General features: G+C 49.5%; 1 protein-coding gene across 9 annotated transcripts in view; it reads left to right on the top strand.

The window, feature by feature from the left end:
* LOC144798327 (nuclear receptor subfamily 2 group F member 6-like) overlaps window positions 1-25,978 on the top strand; it is a 768,088-nt gene that overhangs the window by 205,323 nt on the left and 536,787 nt on the right. For all 9 annotated transcript variants that reach the window (XM_078669149.1, XM_078669144.1, XM_078669143.1 and 6 more), the window contains 4 exons: window positions 22,392-22,532; window positions 23,458-23,555; window positions 24,642-24,786; window positions 25,350-25,629. In XM_078669149.1, coding sequence (XP_078525275.1) covers window positions 22,392-22,532; window positions 23,458-23,555; window positions 24,642-24,786; window positions 25,350-25,629 — 664 coding nt within the window. The remainder of the gene's footprint in view (window positions 1-22,391; window positions 22,533-23,457; window positions 23,556-24,641; window positions 24,787-25,349; window positions 25,630-25,978) is intronic.

Below are 25,978 nucleotides of genomic sequence, written 5' to 3'. Positions count from 1 at the left end.
CAGGTGACCAATATTGATGGAGTACAGAGAAATCATCCCATGGCAGTGGTAAATCTCAGCTGGGGAGGTGTCACTGGTCACAAGAGAGTGGCAGTGTCACCAAACTTGCCTGTAGATTGCCTACTGGGGAATGATTTAGAGCTCTCAGCCTGGGCTGAGTTAGAGCAAGAAACCCATTTTAAAATGGTAAACCTCCATGGTAAGGTTAGTGGGGCAGTGATAGCCACCACCCCAGTCCAAGATATCCTCCCTGAACAGGTCAGGGGGGCTGTGCCAGGCACAGCCCAGTCTCAGACAGCTTCCTTCCCAGAAAAGGTTGGCAAGGCTGTGATGGTCACAGCCCACACCCAAACTGAGTCCCCTCCTGAAAAGGTTGGGAAAGTTGTGATGGCCACAGCTCAAACTCAGACAGATAATAGTGTTGTGAAGCCTGGAACTATGGATCACTCCACTCAGACAGAGAGCATTGAGGAGGAAGAGACATCTCCCTCCCACCAGGCTTTAGGAAAGGATCAGCCTCCTCAGGGAACTGATCTTACCCCTTGTGAAGAAACTGCCCCAGAGGTAGTCAGGCCTAGCCTGGCAGAGCCCCTGATGTCAGTGGACCCTTCCAAGGTGGGACCCAGTCTGGAGCAGGTAACCTGCCCCTCTCTACCCTGCCTCAGTCAGCCCTGGGCTGTAGAGGTCAGGGAGGCCAGTGTTGGACCCCAAAGGGCCCCCTGTCCAAAAGAATCCCCCAATCAGCAGATTAAGGGCACTGAAGCTAGTAATCCTAGCCAAGTGAAAATAAAACAAACTCCTGAGGGATCCCCCTTAAACCTAGTTAGGGAACTCCCACAGATGGACACTGTTGGGCACAGCCAAACCTGGGACCTGAGGGCCCCAAACCTGACCTGTCCCCCCAGTAAGCCAAACAGAGGGACTCAGCCTCCAGCTTTAGGTAGCCAGAGGTTGACCCTGAGAGCTCAACACAACTCAGTCTTGGAAAGAAAGGCCTCTATGGTGGATAATGATTGGAGGAAGCTGAGCCCAAAATTAGTGGAGCCTCACTTCAGTACTCCATCTCAGCACCAGCCTTTTACTTTGCCAAAACACACCACAGGTAGAGATTCCCTATGGTGGAGACCCTCAGACACCCTTAGGGTGAGGGATTGCTTAGTGGACCATGAGATAGGGGGTAACCATGCCAGTGCTGGTACTTCCTTATATGGCCACTCAGGCAATATAGGCTTACCTGGCAAGGATAGCCTTATCTCCTTTCGTTTGGGGGGGGTTATGTAGGAAGGTAGATCCCTGACTATGGTTGCCCCCAACTTTTTGCCTGGTGTTTTGCTGGTTTTCTGACTTAGTTGACCTGGGGCCCTGCTATTCAGGACCCCAGGCCTACTGCTCTCTCTGTAAAATGGATTCCATGTACCTTAGGTACATATCTAATTGGATACTGAGTCACCTTATCAGTCCCTGTACAGTGTACCTTAGGTACCCAGGGCATAGGTGTACCCAGGGCCTACCAGGGGCTGCAGCATGTATTATGCCACCCCTGGCTGGCCATCCAAATCTGACACAACTCGCTGCATGACAGCTGGGGCAAGGTGGTGTAATCACCCTTTGCTTTAGATATAGTATACCTATATCTAAACCTAAATGGGCACACAGATCTCCTATCAGTCACTCCTATGGCAGGCCTTGACAATCCTGAAGGCAGAGTGCTTGGAATCGTGTGAGATAGTGCTCTGGCATGAGCTGGGCCTGTCTGCGGCTTTCGGGACCCATCCCTTAGCCGTTTCCATGATATCGCATACCATATACTCTTAAGTGCATTATAATCCTCGCGGTTAAATGCCAACTCTGCTATCGCTTTATCAAAACATGTCGAGTAAGGTGTCATACGAATTGGAACACTAACCCCTCGCCAATTCTGGCGACGGGGTTAGCATTCCACCCTTCTAGAGGGACACGACATGTATGTAACCTGTAACCCCGGTTAAAGTTAGACAGAGCCTTAGCTCCACAAAATGGATGCTGCCACCGAGACACAAGTCTGCCCTCCTGCTGCTGGGAGTCCTCCCAGCACAGGAGGCAAGGACAAAGGGTTTCCTGCCAGGGGCGGTGCCAGCACCGTCCCAGACAGGATTTTGTGTATCCTAGGTAGGCAGGGCTTTAGAGGAAGGTGACTGCAAGTGGCACCCCGGTGCTCACTGTGCATAGGCCGTCTTGAACCAGTTCCAGGGGCACTCCAGCCCCTGATCTGGGGAAAGCCCGCTAAAGGAGAGGGGTGTAACCACCCCCCTCCTAGTCCCACCCATAGGGCAGGACTTAGTCGCGTGCCAGACCCTTTTTGCAGGATAAAGGTAGGAACTGGCCCCCTTCCAAATCAGATCATCTTTGAATCTTGAAACTACTTTCCACGAAAGGAACTCAAGACTTCTTCCCAAGATTCTCCCTTGTGACTAAGGAGTAGTCACCCTGCAGCAGCAGGCACCAACCAAGCATCGCGGTTTGTTGCCAGTCTCTCCTTCGGATCAAGACTGCTCCAGCACGACGAGAACCGGCTTCCCTGGCACCTCTGACATCAACCTACATCATCAGCCCAGCTGTGACCCGTGGGTGTGACGAGACCTCGAGGGACCGGCCATCTTCAGAACTGCACGACGCTTGTCCAGCACAACCACCGAGTGACCCTCGACCGAGTGCTTTGGGGTAAGAGAAGCCCCGACCCTGAGCAGCTCCAGCACCGAAGTTCAGCCCCCCTGCATCCACGAGATCTGCGTGGGGCCCTTCTGCTCTTTGCTGCCAACCGCGTTGTCCAGGTCGCTTGCCCGTTGGCTAGTGGCCCCCTCACGACGCTCCACGACGACAAACACTGCTGGTCTGGTTGCTCCAGACTAGCCCTTGCTCCACTCCAAAAGAGGAGCACCCTGGACCCTCCTGGTCCACTCAAGACGCCATTTTAGGTCCACCGCGTGGGCCTTGCATTTGCCAAGACTTGCTGCCCAATCCTGGGTCCAGCGACGTCGACAGCAAGAACCTTCGTGGGACAGCTCGCACCTCCATCCTGGTCGCCGACAACGCCTCCTGGTCCGAGAGACTGCAGAGCCCAGCAGCGCCCACTCACCTGGCTGAGGTGACTTCGTCCGGTGCCATCCTGGTGCCCACTCAAATCACTGGCTAGTGATTCAGAACTTGGTCCCCTCTGCTTACAGGTTTCTTCTTCCCTGATCCAGGCTTGGATCACTCCGAACTTTCTTCACTGGCCGCCTGCCAGCAACTCTTTCTTCAGGCTCCTGGATCTTCAACGAGGGTTTCCGACGCAACTTCAACCCTATACAGCCGCAGCCCCTGGGCTAGGTAACCTGAGTACTCCGGTGCTCCAGCATAGTCCAACACCCTAAGTGTTCGGATCCACTCTTGTTTTCGACCCACCTAGTCGGGTTCGCCCGAGAACAGTAACTTTGCAACTGCTAGCCTCCATAGACTTTTTCCCGCCTTACGCGTGAAAGTTCCCACTCTGCACACGACGTCCACAGGCCTCCTGCATCTAATCCCAGTGTTTAGAATTGTAGGCCTAGCGATTCCTGAGTCTAGAAAAGTATTACTTACCTGCTAGCAAGTTCGCATTCCACTTACTGAGTATATGGTTTTTCGTGCCCCTAGGGCATTTGTGTAAATTGTGCGACTTAAAGTATTTTCGTAAGAGTTTTGTTGTGTGCTTAGCTCCCTGACTCATAAAGAGTTCAGGGTAGTCTTGTTATAAATAAATATCTGTTTATTTTCATAACAACTTGTGTGGTGTCCTTTCACTTGGTGTTCAAGGGGTAATGTGATGGTAAAACAGCTGGCTTAACACGCCCTCTAGAGTCTTAGCCTTAGACTGCTCGTATCCATGCTACTAGGATAGCTGGTCTATAAGGTTGACTTGCCCCAGTATTGGAACTTTCATAGATTCCCATGCTTTGTATCATTCCCCGTCGTCGGAATGGGAGCCTCGGTAGTATAAAAAACCATAGAAACAAAAGAGAAACCTAGGCCTAGGCCTCATCTCATTTTGTATTCTATCCACCTCTTTTTGTGAAAAAGAGACCAAACTTTTGCCAGGACCAATCAGAGCAGCCTCACCCTCTAGAACCTTCCTGAGAGAGCTCAGAGCCTCAGATTTTTCTACCGCACGTTGTGCTAGGGAGTCTCCACTGAGCTCTGCTCAGTTTTCACTGTTTTTCTACTTATTTCTTCAAGTTTCTGCTTCAAATCGTCATGTCTGACAAGGAGAAGAAGGCCTTATTCAGGTCCTGTGCCTCTTGTGGCAAAAAACGTCTTTTTGTGGAGGATAAGCACGATAATTGCATTTATTGCTTATATCCTGACCACAAGGCCACAGACTGCAAGATCTGCAGGACTTTCTCGAACAAGACTCTTCGGGACAGAGAAGGCCGGCTACTTACCTGGCTTCAGAAGATGAAGACACGCAAGGAGGTGCTCTCTTCGGATGAGGAGGATTCCGTGTCTGCTGCTTCCTCGCAAAGATCAAAGAAGAGGGGTAGGTCTCCCCCTGGTTCTTCGACATCTGAGCCCCCTCTTAAAGCCCCTCACAAGATCTCTGACAGGTCTGAGAGGGCTGGTCCCCTTCAATCTCCTCACGAAAGTGTAAAGGAGAGGCAGGGACAGGCTACAGCAGTGGTGCCAGCCTTAAAGGACAAAAAGGAGGTGGTGATCCATTCTCCTCCGTCCAAAAAGATCAAGCCCAGTGATAAACACTCTACTGCCACTTCAGGATCTGGGCCGGAGAAAAAACAGCGTCCGTCGACGACGAGAACACCAGGTACGTCGACGACTGTGACTTTGGCTAAAGTTCCCGCTGTTTCTGTGGCTCCGTCGACGGGCTCGTCGACGGTAGCGGTGTCCACGACGACGACTTCGTCGACGTTCAAGATTCCGAGCTCGTCGACGATGATGGCTTCCACGTCGACGACGACTAGCAGGCCGCTGTCGACGGCCGCAACGACGACGAAGACTACGTCGACGACGTCGACGACGACGGCTTCCACGTCGACGACGATGATAATCACGACGAGTTCGTCGACGAGACCGTCGACGGTGGTCCCATCGACGACGAGGATTGTGTCGACGAAGGCTGTGGTGCAGTCGACGGTTACAGTAACTGATGCTCCGACGACGACGGCGTCGTCGACGAGACCGTCGACGGTCCAAAAAGTGCATTTTCCAGTTCAGAGAATGAAAATCACGCCGGAGATGACGTCTCCGCGACGAGTCTCTTCCCATCTACCGACAATGCTGTTAGATGATGAGTCTGACGAGGATGAGTTTCAGGACAATTATGGACCTGCCTATAGTCCCTCGGACTTGAACGTAAAGTTGCAGGAGACGGACACGGAGGAGTATTTCGACCAGGCAGGTGGCCAACAACTACATCCTTATGTTGTGGAAGAGCGACATCCGCCGAGTTTGGGACAAGGCATGGTAGCCATGCCCTCCTCTCTCATTTCGGATCTTCAGGACATGCTTCAGGAGGGAAACATCCATTACAACGAAACTTTTACAACGCACTACCATTACGACGCAACTTTTACAACGCAAACCATTACAACGCATAGCGCTGGGGGGCGCTCTAGGATAGGGAATGTATTTAATATACTATCCAACACCTTCCCTACTATCCACGGGGACTGGAGTTGGAATAGTAAATTAAATAAATCACTATCCAGCGCCTAAAAGCATTATGCGTTGTAATGGTATGCGATGTAAAAACCGCGTTGTAAAGGCATGCGATGTAAAAGTATGCGTTGTAACGTCATACATCCGCTTCAGGATTATCGTAAAAGGTTTCCGTCAGACCCTTCTGGACAGACTACGTTTTTTCCACTTCCACCACAGCCGCAAGTGAAGCCGGCTACTAGTGTTCCGGTGGTACCCTCCACACCACCGCCAGTGACACCTTTGGCCCGGGTTCCCACACCAGATCCCGTACCACTGCCCGATGCCCATCAGGATACCTCTTCGGATGAGGAGGTTGTTCCAGTGGATCCCTTGATGGATCCTTTACAGGACCCTGACCCGGATCAGGGGGACAATGACCCGCAAGACCCAAATGCTGCTGGTCGTGACACTTCCATCTCCCCTCCGGTGGATATAGGGGGTTTTCATCATCTGATGGAACGGGCTGCTAAGAGGTTTGGCCTACCTATTTCAAGAGAGGAATCGGAATGTTTCCTTTATGACTTTAAGGAACAACACCAACGCTCTGTCAAATCTATTCCCATTATAGAGCATGTATGGGAGGAGGGCATGAAGATCATGCAGAGTCCTGCCACGGTGATTCCAGTCCTCCCCAGGCTGGAGAAGAAATATAAAGCTCCTGAAGGCAGTCCAGCTTGCCTTATTGGTCAGCCAAAGCCTGACTCGGTGATTTCTCAGGCGGCACAAAGCAAGTCAAAGAATCCGTCCACACCGTTGACCACTCCTCCGGACAAAGACGGCAGACGTCTGGATAATGTTGGAAAACGATTTTCCTCTATGGCCAGCTTACTGGTTAGAGCGGCGAATGCCCTTGCCATCTTAGGCCGTTACGACCGCCAGATGTGGTGCGACATGGAACCCTTCGTGGACCTATTACCTGAGCCCACTAAGGAGGACGCCAAGAAGGTGCTGGCGGAAGGAGAGAAATCGTCTGCAGAAGTGATTGACTGCGCAATGGACATTGCTTCCACGGCCTTCCGGGCCTTGGCCGGCTCCGCCGTCTTACGGCGTCAGGGTTGGCTGAAGGCCACCTGGTTTCGTCAGGAGGTCCAGAACAGAGTCCTAGACCTCCCTTTTGATGGGGAGATGCTGTTCGGGAAGCATGTGGATGATACCCTGCAGAATATCAAGAAGGACACAGACACAGCAAAGTCCTTGGGCTCTCTCACCTATCGCAAGGTCCCCTTTAGGGGCGCACGAGGGAGAGGATTTACATCTTACAGAGGAAACCAACAACGTTTTTCCTCGCAGTCTTCCCAGTCATATAAACCCCATTATTCGAATCAGCGACAAGGGCAACCAGCATCTTTCTCTCGCAACCCTCCGCGAGGCCGTCAACAGCGACAAGGCCGTGACAACACCAAACGACAATAGCGGCCTCCCGGCTCTACCTGCTGTTCCTCCCCTCCCGATCACATCAGTGGGGGGCAGGATATCCCTTTGTCTGGACAGTTGGATGTCAATAACATCGGACCAATGGGTCCTCAACATCGTGAAGAGTGGCCATACGTTGGAGTTTCACGACTTTCCTCCAACACGAGCTCCGGGCGCCATCCGCTCAGGACATCTAGGATTACTACATCTAGAAGCCCACCAGTTGTTCCTCAAAGGAGCAATAGAACCGGTCCCGCTCTCTCAGAGGGGCCGGGGGTTATATTCAAGATTCTTCCTAGTGCGGAAGACGAAAGACACTTGGCGTCCCATCCTCGATCTTCGGGAGCTCAACACCTATCTCGTAAAGCTCTCCTTCAGGATGGTCACTCTCCAGGAAATTCTTCCTCTCTTAAATCCAGGCGACTACTTGGCGTCGCTGGATTTAGAAGACGCATATTTCCATATTCCAATACACCCAGCTCACAGACAATACCTTCGCTTTACAGTGGGAAAGAGCCATTTCCAGTTCAAAGTGCTTCCATTCGGCCTTCGATCGGCACCGAGAGTGTTCACCAAAGTATTGGCACCGGTGGCAGCTTTCCTTCGACGACAATCTCTCGAAGTTTTCCCTTACTTGGACGACTGGCTCGTCAAAGCACCATCTTTCCAGGACGCTTCGCAAGCCGTGTCTACTTGCCTCCATTTGTTCCGCTGCCTGGGCCTTCAGTTGAACGAACACAAGTCAGTCCTCCTGCCTTCCAAATCTGCAAGATTCCTGGGGTCCGTGCTGGACACCACGCATTGTACGGCTCGTCCCTCAGAAGAGCGACAACAAAAATTGATGGTTTCGGCTCAACTACTCTGCCGCAGCAAGGTCCTATCGGTCCGCCAATACAAATCCCTTCTCGGATCGATGTCCTCCTGCATACCATTAGTACCGCATTGCAGGCTAAGGATGCGTCCTCTACAGGAGGAGCTGGACAAGCAATGGCGCCAAGCAGAGGGGTCGTTCGACGACAGGGTTGTCGTAACATCAGCAATGAGAACAGCGAGCGAATGGTGGCTTCAGAAAAGCAATCTCGCCCAAGGCCTAACGTTCAGGATTTCTCCTTCACCCATGGTGATGACCACGGACGCCTCGTTGGAAGGCTGGGGTGCAGTGCTCCGAGAGCTTCAAGTCAGTGGCCATTGGAGTCCAGGACAGCGGCAGTGCCATATCAATTTCCTGGAGCTGACAGCCATTCGGTTGGCCTTGCAAGCTTTTCTACCCAGAGTGGGCAATCGCTCAGTGCTGGTCCGGACGGACAATACGACGGCCATGCACTATGTAAACAAACAAGGAGGCACCAAATCGCAGACTCTGTCCGCAGAAGCTCAACGGATTTGGGATTTCGCAATTCACAACAACATCACTCTGAGAGCCGAGCACTTGGCGGGAACTCTCAATGTCAAGGCGGACGCCTTGAGTCGCCAGACGGAAGTGACTCACGAGTGGGAGTTGAATCAATCCATTCTCGACGGAGTGTTCTCAGTTTGGGGGATGCCGACCATCGACCTCTTTGCTTCGCCGGAGAACGCCAAATGCCGGTTCTACGCAAGCAAGGTTCACCATCGGGGGTCCCTAGGGAACGCTCTTTCGATGGCCTGGTACAGCGCGTTCTTTTACGCTTTTCCTCCCATTCCCCTCATTCCTCGAGTTCTCAAGAAAATGAAGGCGGAACCCTGCAGGATGATTCTAATTGCTCCAGCGTGGCCCAGACAATTCTGGTACACAGAACTGCTGCGGCTCTCCCAAGCTCCTCCAATTCACTTGAGGCCCATTCCGTCCCTCTTGTCCAGGAGTCAGGGACAGGTTTTCCACCCGGATCCGAGATCCCTCCACTTGACGGCGTGGCTCCTGAACACAGAGAATTCAGTCATTTAGCTTTGTCTCAAGAATGCAGAGAGGTCTTGGCTCATGCCAGAGCACCAAGTACCAACAAGACGTACACGGCAAAATGGAAGAGATTCTGCTTGTGGTGTCAACGGGAAGGTCTCCATCCTTACACTTCCCAACCTCATCAGTTGCTGCCGTATTTGCTATCTCTGGCTAAGTCTGGTTTGGCACATTCATCAGTAAAGGTGCATCTAGCGGCCATATCAAGGTTTCGACGCAGTTCGGCAGGTCCTTCCTTATGGTCCTCTAGGGTGGTTAAACAATTCTTGAAGGGCCTATTCCGGATGTATCCGCCAGTTCGTCCTCCTCCACCAGTGTGGCAGCTCAACCTTGTCTTGGCTCAACTCATGAAAGCTCCGTTCGAGCCGGTTCACAAGGCAGACTTAAAGTTCCTCTCCTGGAAACTAGCACTCCTCTTAGCTCTAACATCGGCTAGACGAGTGAGTGAGCTTCAGGCACTCTCCATAGTGCATCCATTCCTGCAATTTACTAAACAAGGTCTGGTTCTTCGGACTAATCCCAAATTCATCCCGAAAGTGCCATCTGAGTTCCACTTGAATGAACCGGTGATTCTGAAAACATTCTTTCCACATCCTTCTACACCTGCGGAGCGTACGCTCCATTCTTTGGACATTCAACGGTGCTTAAAGTTTTACTTGGAGCGCACACGTCCCTTTCGGAAGTCTACTCAGTTGTTTGTGTCCTACAGTGCACCTCGTAAGGGGTTGCCTTTGGCAAAGACTGGCATTTCCCGCTGGATCTCCAGTGCGATTCAATTCTGTCATCAGGAAGCGGGCAAGCCGCTGGACGGCAGAGTCCGTGCACATTCCACGAGGTCGGTGGCTTCATCTGTGGCTCTCTTTTCGGGAGTTGCCATTAAAGACATCTGCAGGGCAGCAACGTGGAGCAGTACTCATACCTTCACGAAACACTACTGCCTGGATTCTGCAGGACGAGATGATGCGGCTGTTGGCCAGGCAGTCCTGCGTAATCTGTTTCATTGAGAGGTGAGCTTTCCCTACGATCCCTCCATCCTGGTGAGCACATTTTGTTTGTTTTTACTGTACTTTATGTATTTTTCTATGGTTATGTGATGCCATGTATTTACAAAATGTGTTCATGGTGCTGTACTGCTAGCTATTCTGATACAAAGCATGGGAATCTATGAAAGTTCCAATACTGGGGCAAGAAAACAAGTTACTTACCTGTAACTTTGGTTCCCCAGTATTGGTAACTTTCATAGATTCCCATGCGCCCGCCCACCTCCCCTGGGAAAGCTCATCCTTTTACAGAGTTGGTGGCTGTTTGCACAACGGCTACGAAAATCTGAGGCTCTGAGCTCTCTCAGGAAGGTTCTAGAGGGTGAGGCTGCTCTGATTGGTCCTGGCAAAAGTTTGGTCTCTTTTTCACAAAAAGAGGTGGATAGAATACAAAATGAGATGAGGCCTAGGCCTAGGTTTCTCTTTTGTTTCTATGGTTTTTTATACTACCGAGGCTCCCATTCCGACGACGGGGAATGATACAAAGCATGGGAATCTATGAAAGTTACCAATACTGGGGAACCAAAGTTACAGGTAAGTAACTTGTTTTCTTACAACCAATCATCAATAAGGGTTGTTTGGACTGATACATAGTGATCACTAGAATAGTGAGCACTGCATATCAGGCCAACTTCTCACACAGAGCACGGCCCAGCGAGAGATGGTTCGCTGCTACAAACCTGACCTTTCTTCCCACCATCATACCCCACATAGAGTTGGTTGTCCACCCGGAACGCTCTTTTTGGGTCCAGACCGTGGAGTCTCTCATCTTCCTTACAGGTATGTGGAGGTTCATAGAAGGTGGGCAAGGTGACAGATTGTCCCTCGTGAAATGTTGTCACCACTTCTGGCAGGAAAGCATCATTTTTTCCGGATAAACTTAGACAAATAGAGACTTGGAAGATCAAGTGTGCAGCTTATTCACCCTCTTGGCCAATGTAATTGCCACACGAAAGACTGTTTTGATAGTAAGCACCCTGGTGGAACAATTGTGAAGTGGCTTGAAAGGAGCACACATCAAGAATGTGAGAACCAAATTAAGGTCCCAATGCGACATAATTGAAGGAGGGAATATATGCACAAGGCCCCTTAAAAATCTATTTACAATAGGGGATTTAAATAAAGAGAGTTGGTCAGACAGTCACAGGAAGGCAGACAGAGCAGAAAGATAACCCTTTAGAGTACCCAAAGCAGAGCCCTGCTGGGCAAGGGTAAGAATAAAAAGTAAAATATCAGAAAGGGAGGCAGAAAGTAGATCAATGGACTTTTCTATCCAATATGATACAAATTGCTTCCAACGGCAGGCATATAGGTCTTTGTCGAGGGACACCTGGCTGCCAGACTAACATTGTAGACTTAGTGAGGAAGGCCGAAGGCTATCAACTGCCGCTGTGCAATCTCCACGCAAGAAGGGGGAGAGTTGACAGGTTCGCGTGTATGACCCTCCCCGGCTGCTGCGACAAAAGATCCTTCCAAAGGTGCAGCCTGATCGGAAGATTGACACTGATGTTCAGAAGCTTGGCCTAATGGACACTCCATGCCAAGTCCGGAGCCCCAAAGATAACTTGGGCCTGGGTCGTTCCTGAGCTTCTTGAGAACTGTGGACAGGAGTGTTATGGGCGGAAAGACGTAAAGGAGGCCTAAGATCCACTCCAAGGGAGACCTACCTTGATAACTTCAGCGTGAACAACTGTTGACATTGCACGTTCTCTGTAGAGGTGAACAGATCTAACCAGGAGTCTCCCCACTGCTGAAAGAGACCTTGCACCACCTCCGGGTGCAGACGCCGCTCATGATCCGCTAGGTATCAACGGCTGAGTTAGTCCCGTCGGGCATTCAGAGAGCCTGCCTGTTGTTGAACCACTAGGGATACGCCCTGCTGTTCCATCCATGTCCAGAGACTCGGGGCCTCTTGACAGAGGGTCCACGACCCCACCCACCCTGTTTGTTGCAGGAGCACATGGCACTAATGTTGTCTGTGAACACTAGCCTTCCCCTGATGGAGGATAGAACGTCTTTCAATGCCAATCGGATCGCACGGCGCTCCAGCATGTTAATGTGGAGTCTGGATTCCACCAGAATTCTTTGATTTCCATCTCTCCCAGGTGGCCACCCCTTCCCAAGAGTGATGCACCTGGTTGGGGAAGGGAGAGGGATCTACCTCTGACCCAATCACAGTTTGTTAGGCACCACTGCAAGTCATTTGCAGTTCCCTCCGAGATCTGGACCATGTCAGAGTGATTCCCCTGATGCTGCACCCACTGGAACTTAAGGTCCCACTTCAGAGCATGCGTGTGGCATCTGGCATGCGTCACCAGCAGGATGCAGGAGGCCATGAGGCCCAGCAGCTTCAGAGTGTTTCTCATAGAAACCCAAGATAGAGGCTGAAACATCGGTATCATAGCCTGAATATATAGGACTACCCAATCAGGAAGTTAAGCCCAAAACTTCACTGAGTCCAGAACAGCTCTGATGTACGGTAGTGTCTGAAAGTAGTCAGGTGTGACTTCAGCATGTTGACAGAGAACCCCTGCAAATACAGGAGGTTTGACTTAGCCTGGAGGTGGGAGACGACAGCCTGGGGCGAGCCCGCCTTCAGCAGCCAGTCATTGAGAAAGAGGAATACTGGCACACCTAATCTGCGTAGATGAGCTGCGACCACTGCCATCACCTCGGTGAACACCCGAGAGGAGCTGGTAAGGCCAAAAGGGAGCAAGGTGAACTGAAAAGGCTAGTGGTCTACTGTAAACCGCTGGTACCACCGATAGGCAGGCAGGATGGGGATGTGAAAATAGGCGTCCAGCAAGTCCAACGCTACCATCCAGACTCCTGGGTCCAAGGCAGACGACCTGAGCCAATGTGAGCATCTTGAACTTCTCCTTCTTGAAAAGTATTTATGGGTTCTGAGAGCTAGAATAGGATGAAGACCTTTGTCCTTCATGGGGACCAGAAAGTAGCGCAAATAGCAACCACAGTCTTCTTCTGGCACCGGAACCCTCTCTATGGCTCCATTGGTCAAGAGAGCCATGACTTTCTCAGGGAGCAGGAACAAATGATCCTCCGTCAGCCGGTCGTAAGATGGAGGCATAGAGGGAGGAGTAGTCTTTAAGGGGTTCGAGTAGCCCCTTCGGATGATCTGTAGAACCCACCTGTCCGATGTTATGGACTGCCAGTGGTGGAGGTGATGGCTGGACCTAACCGCTGGCTATCTGACCCACGAGGCCGTTAGGAACCGTGCCAATGTACATGCAGAGGCTGGGAAGTTTGCGCGGCTCGGTGGCTGGGATAGAGTTCGTGCTGTTGAAAACCCCTTCTCTTCCAGGGGATCCTCATCAAAGTCATAAGCACTGAATATTCCCGTCCATGTGCGGGGACCCCAGAAGTAATATAAAATTATACTTGGAAATCACATATATCTAGCTCCACATATATGTATGTACATATATCATTTTTTCTCACACCAATGCAGCCCCAAAACTGAGGCTACACAATGTAATTACCCATACATAGACTGTATTTGCAAGCATATAAAAAACACATTAGGTCAAATAACACTTGAACTCTGTGTTTTAATGAGCAAAACACTCATAAACCCTGAAAATTGCTAATAAATAGACATTGTTAGCCCATAGGCTGCATTGTAAAGCAATAGCATTGAAAATCAAAGCATTTTCAACAAAAACTGGCACTGTGCCTTTAAGGCAGCCATGACCCCTGGCTTCCCATCATGCCTCAGGGGTGACAGTTAGGTCAGTTGTTCTTTCCGGCTCCTTCAGTCAGGACCCTGGTTTTACAGCTCCTACCTTTTTTGAATTTCTGTCAAAAATATATTGAAATTCTTCAACTTTTTCACTTTCACTCGACGTCTTTTGACTTTAGAGTGCTGGTTTGCCTTTTTTGTTCTTCAGAAAAGGTTTATTTTAGTCAAAATGCTTTAACTTTTCGATCCTTGCCCCTCCTGTGGCAAAAAGAAAGCCAGGACTGGCACACACCCTGTGTGTATCCTTTGTCTCCCTGAGACTCATAATGCAGACACCTGTCAACATTGTAAGAAATTATTAAGGAGAACCCTCAAGACAGAGAGATAATCAGAATGTATGGCCTCTCTGAAAGAGGTAGGTCTCCTAAAAGGCAGCGGAAGAGGAGAACGCGGTCGACGTCGAGAGAAGTCCCGACCTGTTCTCCGTCGGCGTCGGGATCGGCGTTGAAGCTGCCTGCGAAGGCAAATACATCTTCGAAGACACATTTTTTGACGGCGAAGACTTCGACGGCGAAGACTCAGGTACCTCCGTTGACGTCAACTAGGTGGCGTTCAACTTCGAGAGGCAGGCATCCGTCGTCGCCAGGTGGGCATACGACGTCGCGAGCAGATCACTCCGTCGTCGCCACAGCAATCGACGTCGAGGCTCAGCGCTCCGTCGTCGCACCAGCGATCGACGTCGAAGCACAGCACTCCGTCGACGCACCGACGTCGAGGCACAGGCGTTCGCCGTCGAGGCACGCTTTGTCGCCGCCTCATCACCGGCGTTTGACGTCAGGACACTCTTCGTCGATGCCGCATCACTGGAGTTCGACGTTGAAGCAGGTTGCTCCGTCGGCGTCCCAACGGCGTTCGACGTCGAGCCACAGGTCTCTGCCAAGGATGGGTCATCAGTCCCTGGTGTCGAGACACCAGCCGCCACCTCCAGTGTCGAGACCGGCGTTGGTCCCAACGTCGACACAGAAGATCCCTGTATGGTCGACGTCGAGTTTGCGAACTTCGTCACCGGGTCTCCGGCCAGTGTCGATGCAGAGATCTCCAAAGTCAACGCCGAGAAAAGAAGCGGCATTAGTGTCGGAGAGGCGTTCCAAGTCAAGGGGGCGTTCTCCTATACGCTCGAGCCCACCTTCAAAAAAAGAAGAAATTTTCTTTAGGACAGTCTCAGCCAAGACACCAGGCATCACAGAGTCGGTCCAGATCTCGCTCTAGATGTCCTTCAGGAGAGGTCTCCTCTGGTGAGCCTATTGTCATCTCCCTCAGGCTCTCATGTCTCTCACCGGGAATCAGCATCTAAGACCTCGGATGTTGTGATCTATTTTTCTGACTGCGTCAGAGCATTCACCGGCTAGATCGCGGCACGAAGAGGTAAATCCATTTCCTCCAGCACGTTCCCCTGAGAGGAGAGAAAGGCAAAAGTCGCCTTCCATTATGCTGTCTCCTAGGTGGTACAGACCATTACACCACTGGGCCCCCGACAAAGACACAGCCGCTCGATTAACGCAGCAGGTGGATGGGGATCGACCTCCTTCCAGGCCCAGAGAGCGGACGCGCACCCCAGTGCGCTCAAGCAGGCGGAGGTCCAGGTCAAGGAGCAGTAGAAGGGAGCGCAGATCTCCTACCTCTTCCTCATCATCTACTCGCTCCCATAGAGACTATTCTCCCACACTAACCGACAGTCCACCGTTGAGAATCTCTCCGGTGAACGACATCTTCACTTTCCAGGACATCTTAGGCAGAGGGACGCTTAAGCTGGCGATACCCATGACAGCACGCAAGACCAAGTCTTCAGTGATTTTTGAAACACTGCACCACAAGACGGCGGTCAAACCTCTGCTTCCCTTGGTTCCAGGGATAATAGAACCAGTCATGGACGTATTCTTCACGCCTGCGACCATAAAGTCAGTACCGGTGAGGATTCTTAAAAAATATCTGTCGCTTGAGGAGGACCCACTATTCCTCAGAGCCGACCCTCCCCCGGATTCAGTAATCATCGCAGTGGCAAGAAAGACCCATGCCGTGGCATCTTCCTCCACTGTACCTCCAGACAAGGAGAGCAAGACGCAAGACTCCTGAGGACGAAGAGTATGCGGTTCCTCAGCCTCCTTGCTGAAGGTTTCCAATGCGGAGGCGCTATTGGGCCGCTATGCTAGATATCTGTGGGATTCCCTACAGCGCTTCGTTGAAAAACTCCCTCAGGAAGATCAAAGGGATTTCGAAGAGATCCTTACGGAGGGCAGCCAAGTCTCCAACCAAATTATTAGTGCTGCAGCGGAGGAAGCTACCCTGTCGGAGCATGGATATGCTCACGGGTATGCGCAAGGAGGTCTTCGTGGTTGCGCCTTACCACCCTAAAGCCAGAAGTTCAGACACGGATCATGAACCTGCCTTTCTCTGGAACATCTTTATTCGGTTCACACACCCATGAGGAAATGCAGCGTATGAAGACAGAATTGGACACGCTAAAAGCCGTAGGGCTTGAAAAGAAAAAAGAATTCCGCAAAAGTTCCGCCCCTACAATAAGCGATCCTCCCAACAGAGGGTCCAGACCCCTCAGTGGCAGAAGGTTCAAGACCAACAGGGGCAGCAAAAATCCCAGTACAGAGGCAGGCGCTCCTCAAGATGCGGAGGCAATCAGCGACAAGGCAATAACTCCAACAAGGCGCAATCGAAACAATGAGTCCTTTCTTCCCCCAGCGCCGTTGAGCACTCCAGTGGGGGGAAGCATTGCGTATCATATGGAAGAGTGGCGGGCCATTACAAAAGATCGCTGGGTGTTAGTTACGCTTCAGAATGGTTGCTTTCTTCTGTTTCAATATCAACCTCCCTTTATCCTTCCACTGCCAACATCGAGTCATCAGTTAAAATTCCTACAAAAAGAGGTAGCCATCCTTCTCACAAAATCAGCTATCGAGAGGGTTCCAAGATCTCAAAGAGGGAAAAGAGTTTATTCAAGATACTTTCTGGTCAAGAAAAAAGGCCAGAAAGCGGAGTACAGACCCATTCTGGACTTGCAGACACTCAACCTTTACATCAAAAAAGAAAAGTTTTGCATGTTGGCGCTTCATCAAATATATCCACATCTCAGGCAGGGGGATTGGATGTGTTTGCTGGACCTACAAGATGCATACTTTCATGTACCAATAGCTCACAGTCACAGGAAATTTCTCTGTTTCCGGGTGGGGACCTCTCATTACCAGTTCAAAGTCCTCCCTTTCGGGTTGAAGTCAGCTCCCCGAGTGTTCACAAAGTGCATTGCAGTGGTAGCAGCCGCTCTACGCCGCAGTGGTGTCTTCTTGTACCCATATCTGGACGATTGGCTGTTGAAAGGTCCTTCCCCAGACAGTGTAAGCAATCGTTTTCTGAGCTGCATCGATCTATGCCATCGGTTGGGTCTGCATGTGAATTTCAATAAGTCAACTTCACAGCCGACGCAGCAAATAAATTTCCTAGGAGCTCTGCTAGACTCCGAGGCAGGAAAAGTGTTTCCTTCGGAGGAGAGACAGTCTTCCATCACTCAAAAATGCCAACTGATTCTCCGGAACAGAGATCTGACGGTGCGAAGGATTGCCTCCCTGCTAGGGTCGATGGCATCCTGCATTTTTCTGGTCCCCAATGCCAGACTACGGATGCTTCCTCTTCAGCAGGATCTGGAGGACAAGTGGGACCAGCAGTCAGCTCGCTGGGACGAAAAGATAACTTTGTCAAGCACAGCGCAAGCGTCCATACCTTGGTGGATGAAAAGGCAAAATATGCAAGTCGGCATTCCATTCCTTCAACCTCCGCCTGCCCAGATGCTGATAACAGATGCCTCTCTACAAGGCTGGGGGGCACACATGGGTCATCTCCAGACGCAAGGACTGTGGTCTCCTAAAGAGCGCTCCTACCACATCAACATGTTGCAGCTGATGGCAGTCCATCTAGCCCTCAAAGCTTTCCTGCCCTCAATTCAAACATCATCAGTGTTAGTACAAACAGCCAACACCACCCACCATGTACTACCTGAACAAACAGGGAGGAACACGCTCAGGCACTCTCTCCCTGGAAGCGCAAAATCTGTGGCATTGGCTCCTGGCTCGGAATCTGTCAGTCACAGCAGTCCATCTCCCAGGAGAACAGAACGTGAGAGCGGACGCTCTAAGACGAAGACAAAGAGGACTGGGTTCTCAACTACGAGGTAGTCGAAAGCATCTTCCAGTCATGGGGTCGTCCCACAATAGATCTTTTCGCGGACGACGAAAACACCAAATGCCGAGACTTAGCCTCAAGATTCTACCGACCAGGATCGAAAGGGAATGCCCTTTTGGTAGACTGGTCAGGGGAATTTGTGTATGCCTTTCCACCCCTTCCGCTGATCCCGAAGGTGGTGAGCAAGCTGACTCACTCGTACACAAGGATGATTCTCATTGCCCCTGATTGGCCGAGACAGTGGTGGTACATGGACCTTCTACATCTGTCAGAGTGTCCTCACAAGAGGCTGCCATGCAGGCCGGACCTGCTATCCAAGATGAGCGGGAGGATTCATCATCCCAACCTCAGTCACTGATCTTGGCAGCAGGTCTCCTGAGGTCATACAATACGGCCACCTAGGACTGCCGCAGGACTGCATGTCCATTTTGAAAGAGGCGAGACGGCCTTCCAAAAGGCATTCATATGCATGCAAGTGGAAGGGTTTCTACATGTGGTGTATGCAGAACAATTGTCATCCTATCAAGGGTCAGGAAGAGGTAATTCTCCCTTACTTATTATATCGGGCTAAAGCAGGGTTGAAATTTAATTCCATTAAGGTGCACTTAGCAGCTATAACAGCTTTCTAGGGGGTCACCTTCCCAACCTTCTTTTTTCCAGTTACAAGCTGTGAAAGATTTTCTACAGGGCTTGAAGAAGGTCTACCCTCCGTTACGCCCTCCGCCCCCCCCCCCCCCCCCCCTGGGAGTTGAACCTAGTGCTATCGAAATTGATGGGTTCTCCTTTCGAACCCATTCATGAAGCAACCTTGCAGCATATTTCTTGAAAGACTGCTTTTTTGGTAGCAATCACGTCAGCCTGCAGGGTGAGCGAAATTCAAGCGATCTATTCCAAAGAGCCTTATACAGTGTTCCATCTGAATAGGGTGGTGTTGAGGACACATCCCTCTTTTCTACCTAAGGTGGTGTCAGATTTCCATGTAAACCTGACCATCTCTCTACCCACCTTTTTTCCCAATCCCTCCACTCCAGCTAAAAAGGGCCTTGCATTTGTTGGACCTGAAAAGGGTTTTAAAATTCTATCTTGATAGGTCCAAATCTACACGTAAGTCTGATCAACTGTTTGCCAACTATGGATCGATCAGATCAGGTTATGCAGCCTTGAAACCTTGGATAGTTTTGTGTATAAAACTTGCTTACCAATTGGCGCAGAAGACCCTAGGGTTTGCTTTCAAATCATCTTTTCTACAATAAGAAGGAAAGCGGCCACTACAGCTTTTCTTCATTATGTGCCCATGTATGAGATTTGTAAGGCGGCGACCTGGAGGTCCTTCCTTACATTTACCAGACATTACTGTCTAGATTCAGACACTAGAGTTTATACCCAAGTAGGCCAGGCACCCTTGCGGAACCTGTTTAACGGCTGAATTTCGGCTGTTACAATCTTTGGTTGGGTCATGTGTTTCTCATTTACCTGCAGGTGGTTGATGGGCTTGCTATTCTATTCAGTGCTTATGACTATTGATGAGGATCCCCTTGAAGAGAAGGATAAGTTACTTACCTGTAATCCTAGTTCTCTTCCAGGGGTATCCTCATCAAAGTCATAAGCAACCCACCCGCCTCCCCAGGTAAATGAGACGTTGTCAAAGTGTTTATAGTTTATTCTTGCGCCCTGACTTTCAGGGTTATGCAAAGAACAACTGACCTAATGGTCACCCCTGAGGCATGATGGGAAGCCAGGGTTCATGGCTGCCTTAAAGGCACGGTGCCAGTTTTTGTTATAAATGCTTTCATTTTCTATGCTATTGCTTTACAATGCAGCCTGTGGGCTAACAATATCTATTTATTAGCAATTTTCAGGATTTATGAGTGTTTTGCTCATTAAAACACAGAGTTCAAGTGTTATTTGACCTAATGTGTTTTTTTATATGCTTGCAAATACAGTCTATGTATGGGTAATTACATTGTTTAGCCTCAGTTTTGGGGCTGCATTGGTGTGAGAAAAGATGATATATGTACATATACATATATGTGGAGCTAGATATATGTGATTTCCATATATAGTTTTATATTATTTCCGGGGTCCCCGCACATGGACGGGAATATTCAGTGCTTATGACTTTGATGAGGATACCCCTGGAAGAGAACTAGGATTACAGGTAAGTAACTTATCCTTCTGTGGCAACAAAAGGAGCGAAAGGCAGGCAAGGGATGTGAGGCAGCCGAGAGTCCCAAGGACTTGGCCATATACCACCAGTCCTTAAAGCAATTCAGTGCTGAGTCTGCATTGTCTCCGATGAGACAGGTGCCATCAAAGGGCATGTCCATGAGGGAAGCCTTAACATCCCCCAAAAAGCCAGATGTTCTCATCCATTCGTGGCGTCTGAGGGCCACTATCAGTGAATCCGATCGGCCCAGCGAGTCAGTCGTGTTCATGCCACAGCGTATACTGAACTGTGCTGTGTCTCTCCCTTCTGTACCTGCTTAGGAGAGAATGGCCCAGGCCTCTTCCGGGAACTGTGGTAGAACGTGCGCAACCGCTTCCCACACCGTTTGGGAATAGCGGCCCAATAAGAATTTTCTATATCAAGCTGCCCAGCCTCTTGGATTCCATGTCCCGGGGAGCAGCAGGGAACACACCATGGGAAGTGGAGGTTTGGACCACCAAGTTCTCTGGGGTAGATTGTTGGGTGAGGAAATTTGAGTCCCCTAAAGTGGGCCGGTGGCAGCGGGCAATCATCCTATTTACAGGAGCCCCTGTGCTGGGTTTGGACCTGTACCCCAGAAGGACATTTGTGAGGGCTTCATGGAATGGGAGTAGGGGTTCAGAGAAGGATACTCCTGGTTGTAGCACTTCCATCAAGATGTTAGTTTTGACTGCCACCGAGGACAACTGAAGGCAGGGGACCTCTGCCACTCTCCGCACCACCAACGCATATATAGCTCCCTCCTCCAAAGCCACAGCAGGGGGAGAAAGCATGCCAGAATCTGGAGACGTATCCAGTCTGCTGGCATCACCCAGTTCCTCACACCAGTTCATACCCTGATCATACTGGTATTCTAAATGGTCCAGCGACCCCCTCCAATCCCTCCCAGAGGCTGTGCCCTTCAGAATATGGCTCAGGGTCCGACTTAGGACATGGAGGGATCCTGTTGGTGCAAGAACTGGCGTCGGTCAACGCTGCTCTGTGTCATCGGGAATCACAATGGGGCTTGCGCCGATGGCATTGGCGACAGAGAAAGTTATAGTGACACGACCGGCACCGGTCTGGATCCATGACTGTTAACATGGGGGCCCATTTGAGCTGGATCTGCCGGCTCAGAAATACATGGAGCTTCCTCTGGACCCGTGGGGCTCAAACGCACGCTGGAGAGGCCGGGCTGCTAAAAAATTAGGCACATCTCCTCATAGAACTCCTTCATTTTAGTGGGGTTGCTCTGGCTCCTGGAAAACTGGGGAGGCTTGGAGTTGGGCCAGTCACATGTTCTGAAGAACCATGCCTCGAATGCCAATGTTCTTTTATTGCTTATGCCGATGGACGACAACATGTCGAATTGCGCTTTGACTTCTTGTGTTTTTTGTACCTCTTACCTAAGTGCCCCGAAGAATTTGAGTGGGACAAGGAGGACTTTAGACTCCATGAATGGCCCGATACCTTCCTCTTGAGCAGGGCCATGACTTTTGCGGAGTCGCATGGCGGACCTCTGGCAGCTTCAGGGACCAGCCCCCTTAAAGTCCTTGGCACTGTGGCCCGGTAATCGGAGCACGACTTGGAGTCGTGGTCGTGCTACAGACACCACAAACAGAGGAGGTGCAAGTCCGTCACTGACATTGCGCGGTGACAGGCATCACAGGGTTTAAAACCTGTCTTCCACCTCAACAAACCAGGATGGAAGAAACACAAAAAAGGTCGACAAAATTTCGTGGAAATCCTGTCAAAAATTGACAGAGGGGTGGCTCTTCTCTTGTATCAACGCTGGTGGGCACCGAAAGAAAATAACGGACGTCAGTGCACCGAGGTGGTGCCTATAGAGGTGACACGGATGTCACTTCCAGTGTGGACGCTGACAACACCACTTGTAGCCGACCAATGCCACCTGCCAGGGTGCAGGATTACTGCTCATAAAAGATCTTCGGATCCAGTCTGACGCCTGGGAAAATTAAAAGGTAAGGAATCTGCGGCTAGAGGTCTCTGTCAGATACGTTTGTACATCAGACTTAGGATACACTGACAAAGTTTCCTGGAATGATGTTATCTCACTCTGTTTGGGGAGTCACATTAAATTCGGGCTTTGAGTCCCTGGCTCCTAACAACAAAGCCCCCTAAAGTATTTTATGATTTCAGGTGCATCGATAAGCTGAAATGTCTGAACGACCTCCTTGTGGTGACCCTGGAGGAGTGCAAGAGTGATTCCGAGAGTTTGAGCATGATGCTGGGAAAGCACGAGTCAGACAGCACTGCACTGCACATGGCGGTGCAGGCCAGGTGAGACCCATGCTGAAGTCACTGAGGTGCAGTGTGTTCTCGAATGCTTGTGATCTGGAGCTAGAGCAGTTTGGTATGGGTTCTGGTGTGTTGGCAGAGACTGGCTACCCTATGAAGAGTTCCAGAAGTCAGTGGTTTTGGGAGTCCCTTAGGACTGGATCAGAAGGTCCTCTGCCAGCCTTTGGGAGGGACAGACTGGTTAGGTTGTAGATTTCGCCAGAGGCCACTGAGCACCTGTGTGTTAGGGCAGACCACTAGGTGGGCTAAAAGAGGAATACCTGAGTTCAGATAACCTGATACGAATTGTTTCTATAACTCCCCTTTATCATTTGAGAGTCTGAGTTCAAAGACAGATGTTTATGCTTGTTGAGCCACTTAAGGTCGACAAACCATTCAGTGAGCAATTTTGAGCTAACAGAAACAATTTCACAACCTAAGGCTGTAGATATATTGAGGTGCTGCAAAATATATTTTTACAAAGTAAAACCATATTTTGTAACAGACAGAAAACACCACTTCATTGCTACATGAATATCTTCAGCTACTATGGGAGAGCACTGCTACACTAACACATGCATGTATGGTAGGCGTGCAGTGGTACATTAAAATGTTCAGTTAGATTGAAGGCATGAATGCTACACTGACACATCCAGGTATGGTTGGGCTTGCAATTCTACATGGACATGTACATGTATGGGAGGTGTGCAGTACTACACAAACATGCAAAGACATGGGAGGCATACAATTCTCCACTAACATGTGCAGGCATGCAAGCAGAACGGTCCTACAATAACAATTACAATGAGCAGCCAATTTGCAGAATACCAGAAATAATTTATTTATGAAGTAGTCAGCAATTGACAGTATGTGGTACATGCTTGGATGTGTGTGACCCAACCACAATGACGCCTGTTTCCTCTGGCAGTGAAAGACATATAGCGGTGCAGGAGATGCTGCAGATGCTGTCAGATGCAAAGCTGGAGCTTCTACAACTAGTAAAAAAGAACTACTCTGCGTCACCAGGTGAATGGTTGCAGCATTGTCTAGTATTCTTCGGGTCTGTGTCATATATTTTAGCATTTCTATACATCCTAGCCACAGTCAGAGACAAAATCCACACCTCTTTGCTATACGAGTAAAATGCATATACAGATGAGAATTCAGGTAATGCCCATTGATTGGTTGAGAAGAGTCAGCTGTTAAGTGGGCAAAACAGAGTGCGCTCCTCCAGCGTGGGTTAGGTGGCAGTCAAAGATAATGTTAATGATGCTTTGCATGTGTGGAAGCTTGCAGTTATTGCTCCAGAAATGTTGTGATTAGCCAGTTAGCAAGATTTTTCTAGAAGACTTGGTTGCATTTATTGGCCAAGACTTTGGGGCTGATGTAGTGGAATTTAACAGTAATTTTGACACACTGAGAATGCCGTCATGGATGCTTTAATGTTTGGCCATTTATGTGCTCCTGTTACTTCCTTGGCAGTGGTGTCCAGAACTTACTTTGTAGGGGCTAAGTCATGTGTTGAGATGACGGATACTCCCCAGAAACCAAGAAGCAAAAGCCTTCATCATCAGGGTTTTTATTGGTAATCCTGACCTCTTTCCTACTTAGTCCTATAGGAAGGTGCTAGAATTCTAAAGTTCTTCGTGTCAGGGCCAGCGGTTTCTCCATTCTTTTTTTCTCCCTATGTCGGCATCTCTGGTCAGGCTGGTTTCCAGTGCGAAGAACCTCTTTAGGTTACAAGCCATTATATAAAATAACATGCAACTTTTTTGGTCCAAATCTGGAACTCCTCCACTTTTGTAAGATACTCGGGGCTAGGCCTCTGTACTATGAAACCACTGTCTATATTTTGGGCCTTTAATTCATGTTTTTGTCACTCTCTGAGGTTGTTCCAAGTAGTCAATATTTCTCAATGGCAATACATTCTTCGGTGTTGTTCCAAAATGTATTGATTGTGTTTTTGATTGAGTTGTTGTACTGGTGAGTGGAAAATGTATGCACATCAGGTGATTGATGGAAGATTTCTGTTCTGCTAATGTTCTTGTTAGTTCTCTTTTGTGCATGTCGGTGGTTGACTTCACACATTGCCGGTATGTATTTCTAATCTAGATGAGACATTAAAATGGCAGTCGTGCTTAGAAGAATTTGAGATCAAAAAGAAAACCATGCTTTCAGAGGCCAGGACACTGTTCCATGAGGTGGAAGGTTTTCCCATGTCTGACGGGAAAAATTCGGGAGGAGGCTTACAGCAAACGTAAGTGTGCTGTTCTATTTCTGTTTGACGGTAAGGCCTAAATAATGGCTATGGGCCTTATTTAGATTTTGTTGGAATGAATACTTCATCTCAAATCCACCATATTACAAGTGCGTTATAGCCTCTGGCATTTGTAACATGGCAGATATGGTCTCTGGCACATTTTGATCGAGTGTCCTGTCCACTAAACTGAACAAGGTCCAGTGTCTTCCTATAAGGGTCTCGGAAGCCGAAGCAGAGGAGGTTGTGATGGTACATTACACCATTACTCGCACAGATGTTACTGTAGAAAGGGTTTGACAAGAATTTATAGTATGTGGGTACTTGTACACTTGGAACTTAGGTAGGACTTCATGTTTTTTACATTCACTAGACCCAATAGACTATTCTCTGTGTACATCACTGTCTGTGACAACAAAAGCCGTAGTCTTGTTTCATTGATAATAATGGATGGTAGAGATGGAGTCAGTGCACAAATAGGGTGGTAGGGAGTATGTGTGATAGTAACATACATTGTACTGTGAATTTCGTAATTATTTGGTCTAACAATTTGTTGCCTCTAGTTCTTCCAGTTGGAACAGTTTTGGGTTGAGCTGTGAAGAAGAGAAGTGTCTGAAAGATTACCTCTGGAAACTCAGGCAAGACCAGGCGTCCATTAAAGTCACGCTGATAGAACTGGCTTTGAAAGGCCCCACTCGGCCGTTGGATGTGGTGCGCATCAGTGATGTCATCAAGGCCAAGGTTGAAGATGCCATTGAGGCTTCACTAGACATCTTACCCGACTATACAAGGACACCCATTCTGGAACGATCTCAGCTCCTGCAGAACTTATCAACGCTCAGGGTGTGTGCTGCTAATTATCACCCTTCAACTGGGGGAATGTTACTCATGCAAATATGTTTCAAGCTGGTTTGGTAACGTAAATTCAAAGCATAATTGAAGAGAGCTGTTCATGTAGAATATCAAGGGTACATTTTCTGAAAGATCCTAAGACTTTAGTTAGTAAAGTTATGCTAGGGATCATCGTGGAAGGTACAAACAATGTTTCCAACTGGCCCAGGCAATACCCATGTCAACTATTGACATTGGTAACAATTGTTACTCCAGTATTGGAACTTTCATAGATTCACATGCCTCAATCATTCCCCGTCGTCGAGACGGGAGTCTCCGGTACATAAAAAAGCAATGCTTA

This window comes from Lissotriton helveticus, chromosome 12 (genome assembly GCF_964261635.1).
Source record: "Lissotriton helveticus chromosome 12, aLisHel1.1, whole genome shotgun sequence".
Taxonomy (NCBI): domain Eukaryota; kingdom Metazoa; phylum Chordata; class Amphibia; order Caudata; family Salamandridae; genus Lissotriton; species Lissotriton helveticus.
This window is presented reverse-complemented; position numbering and strand designations above follow the sequence as displayed.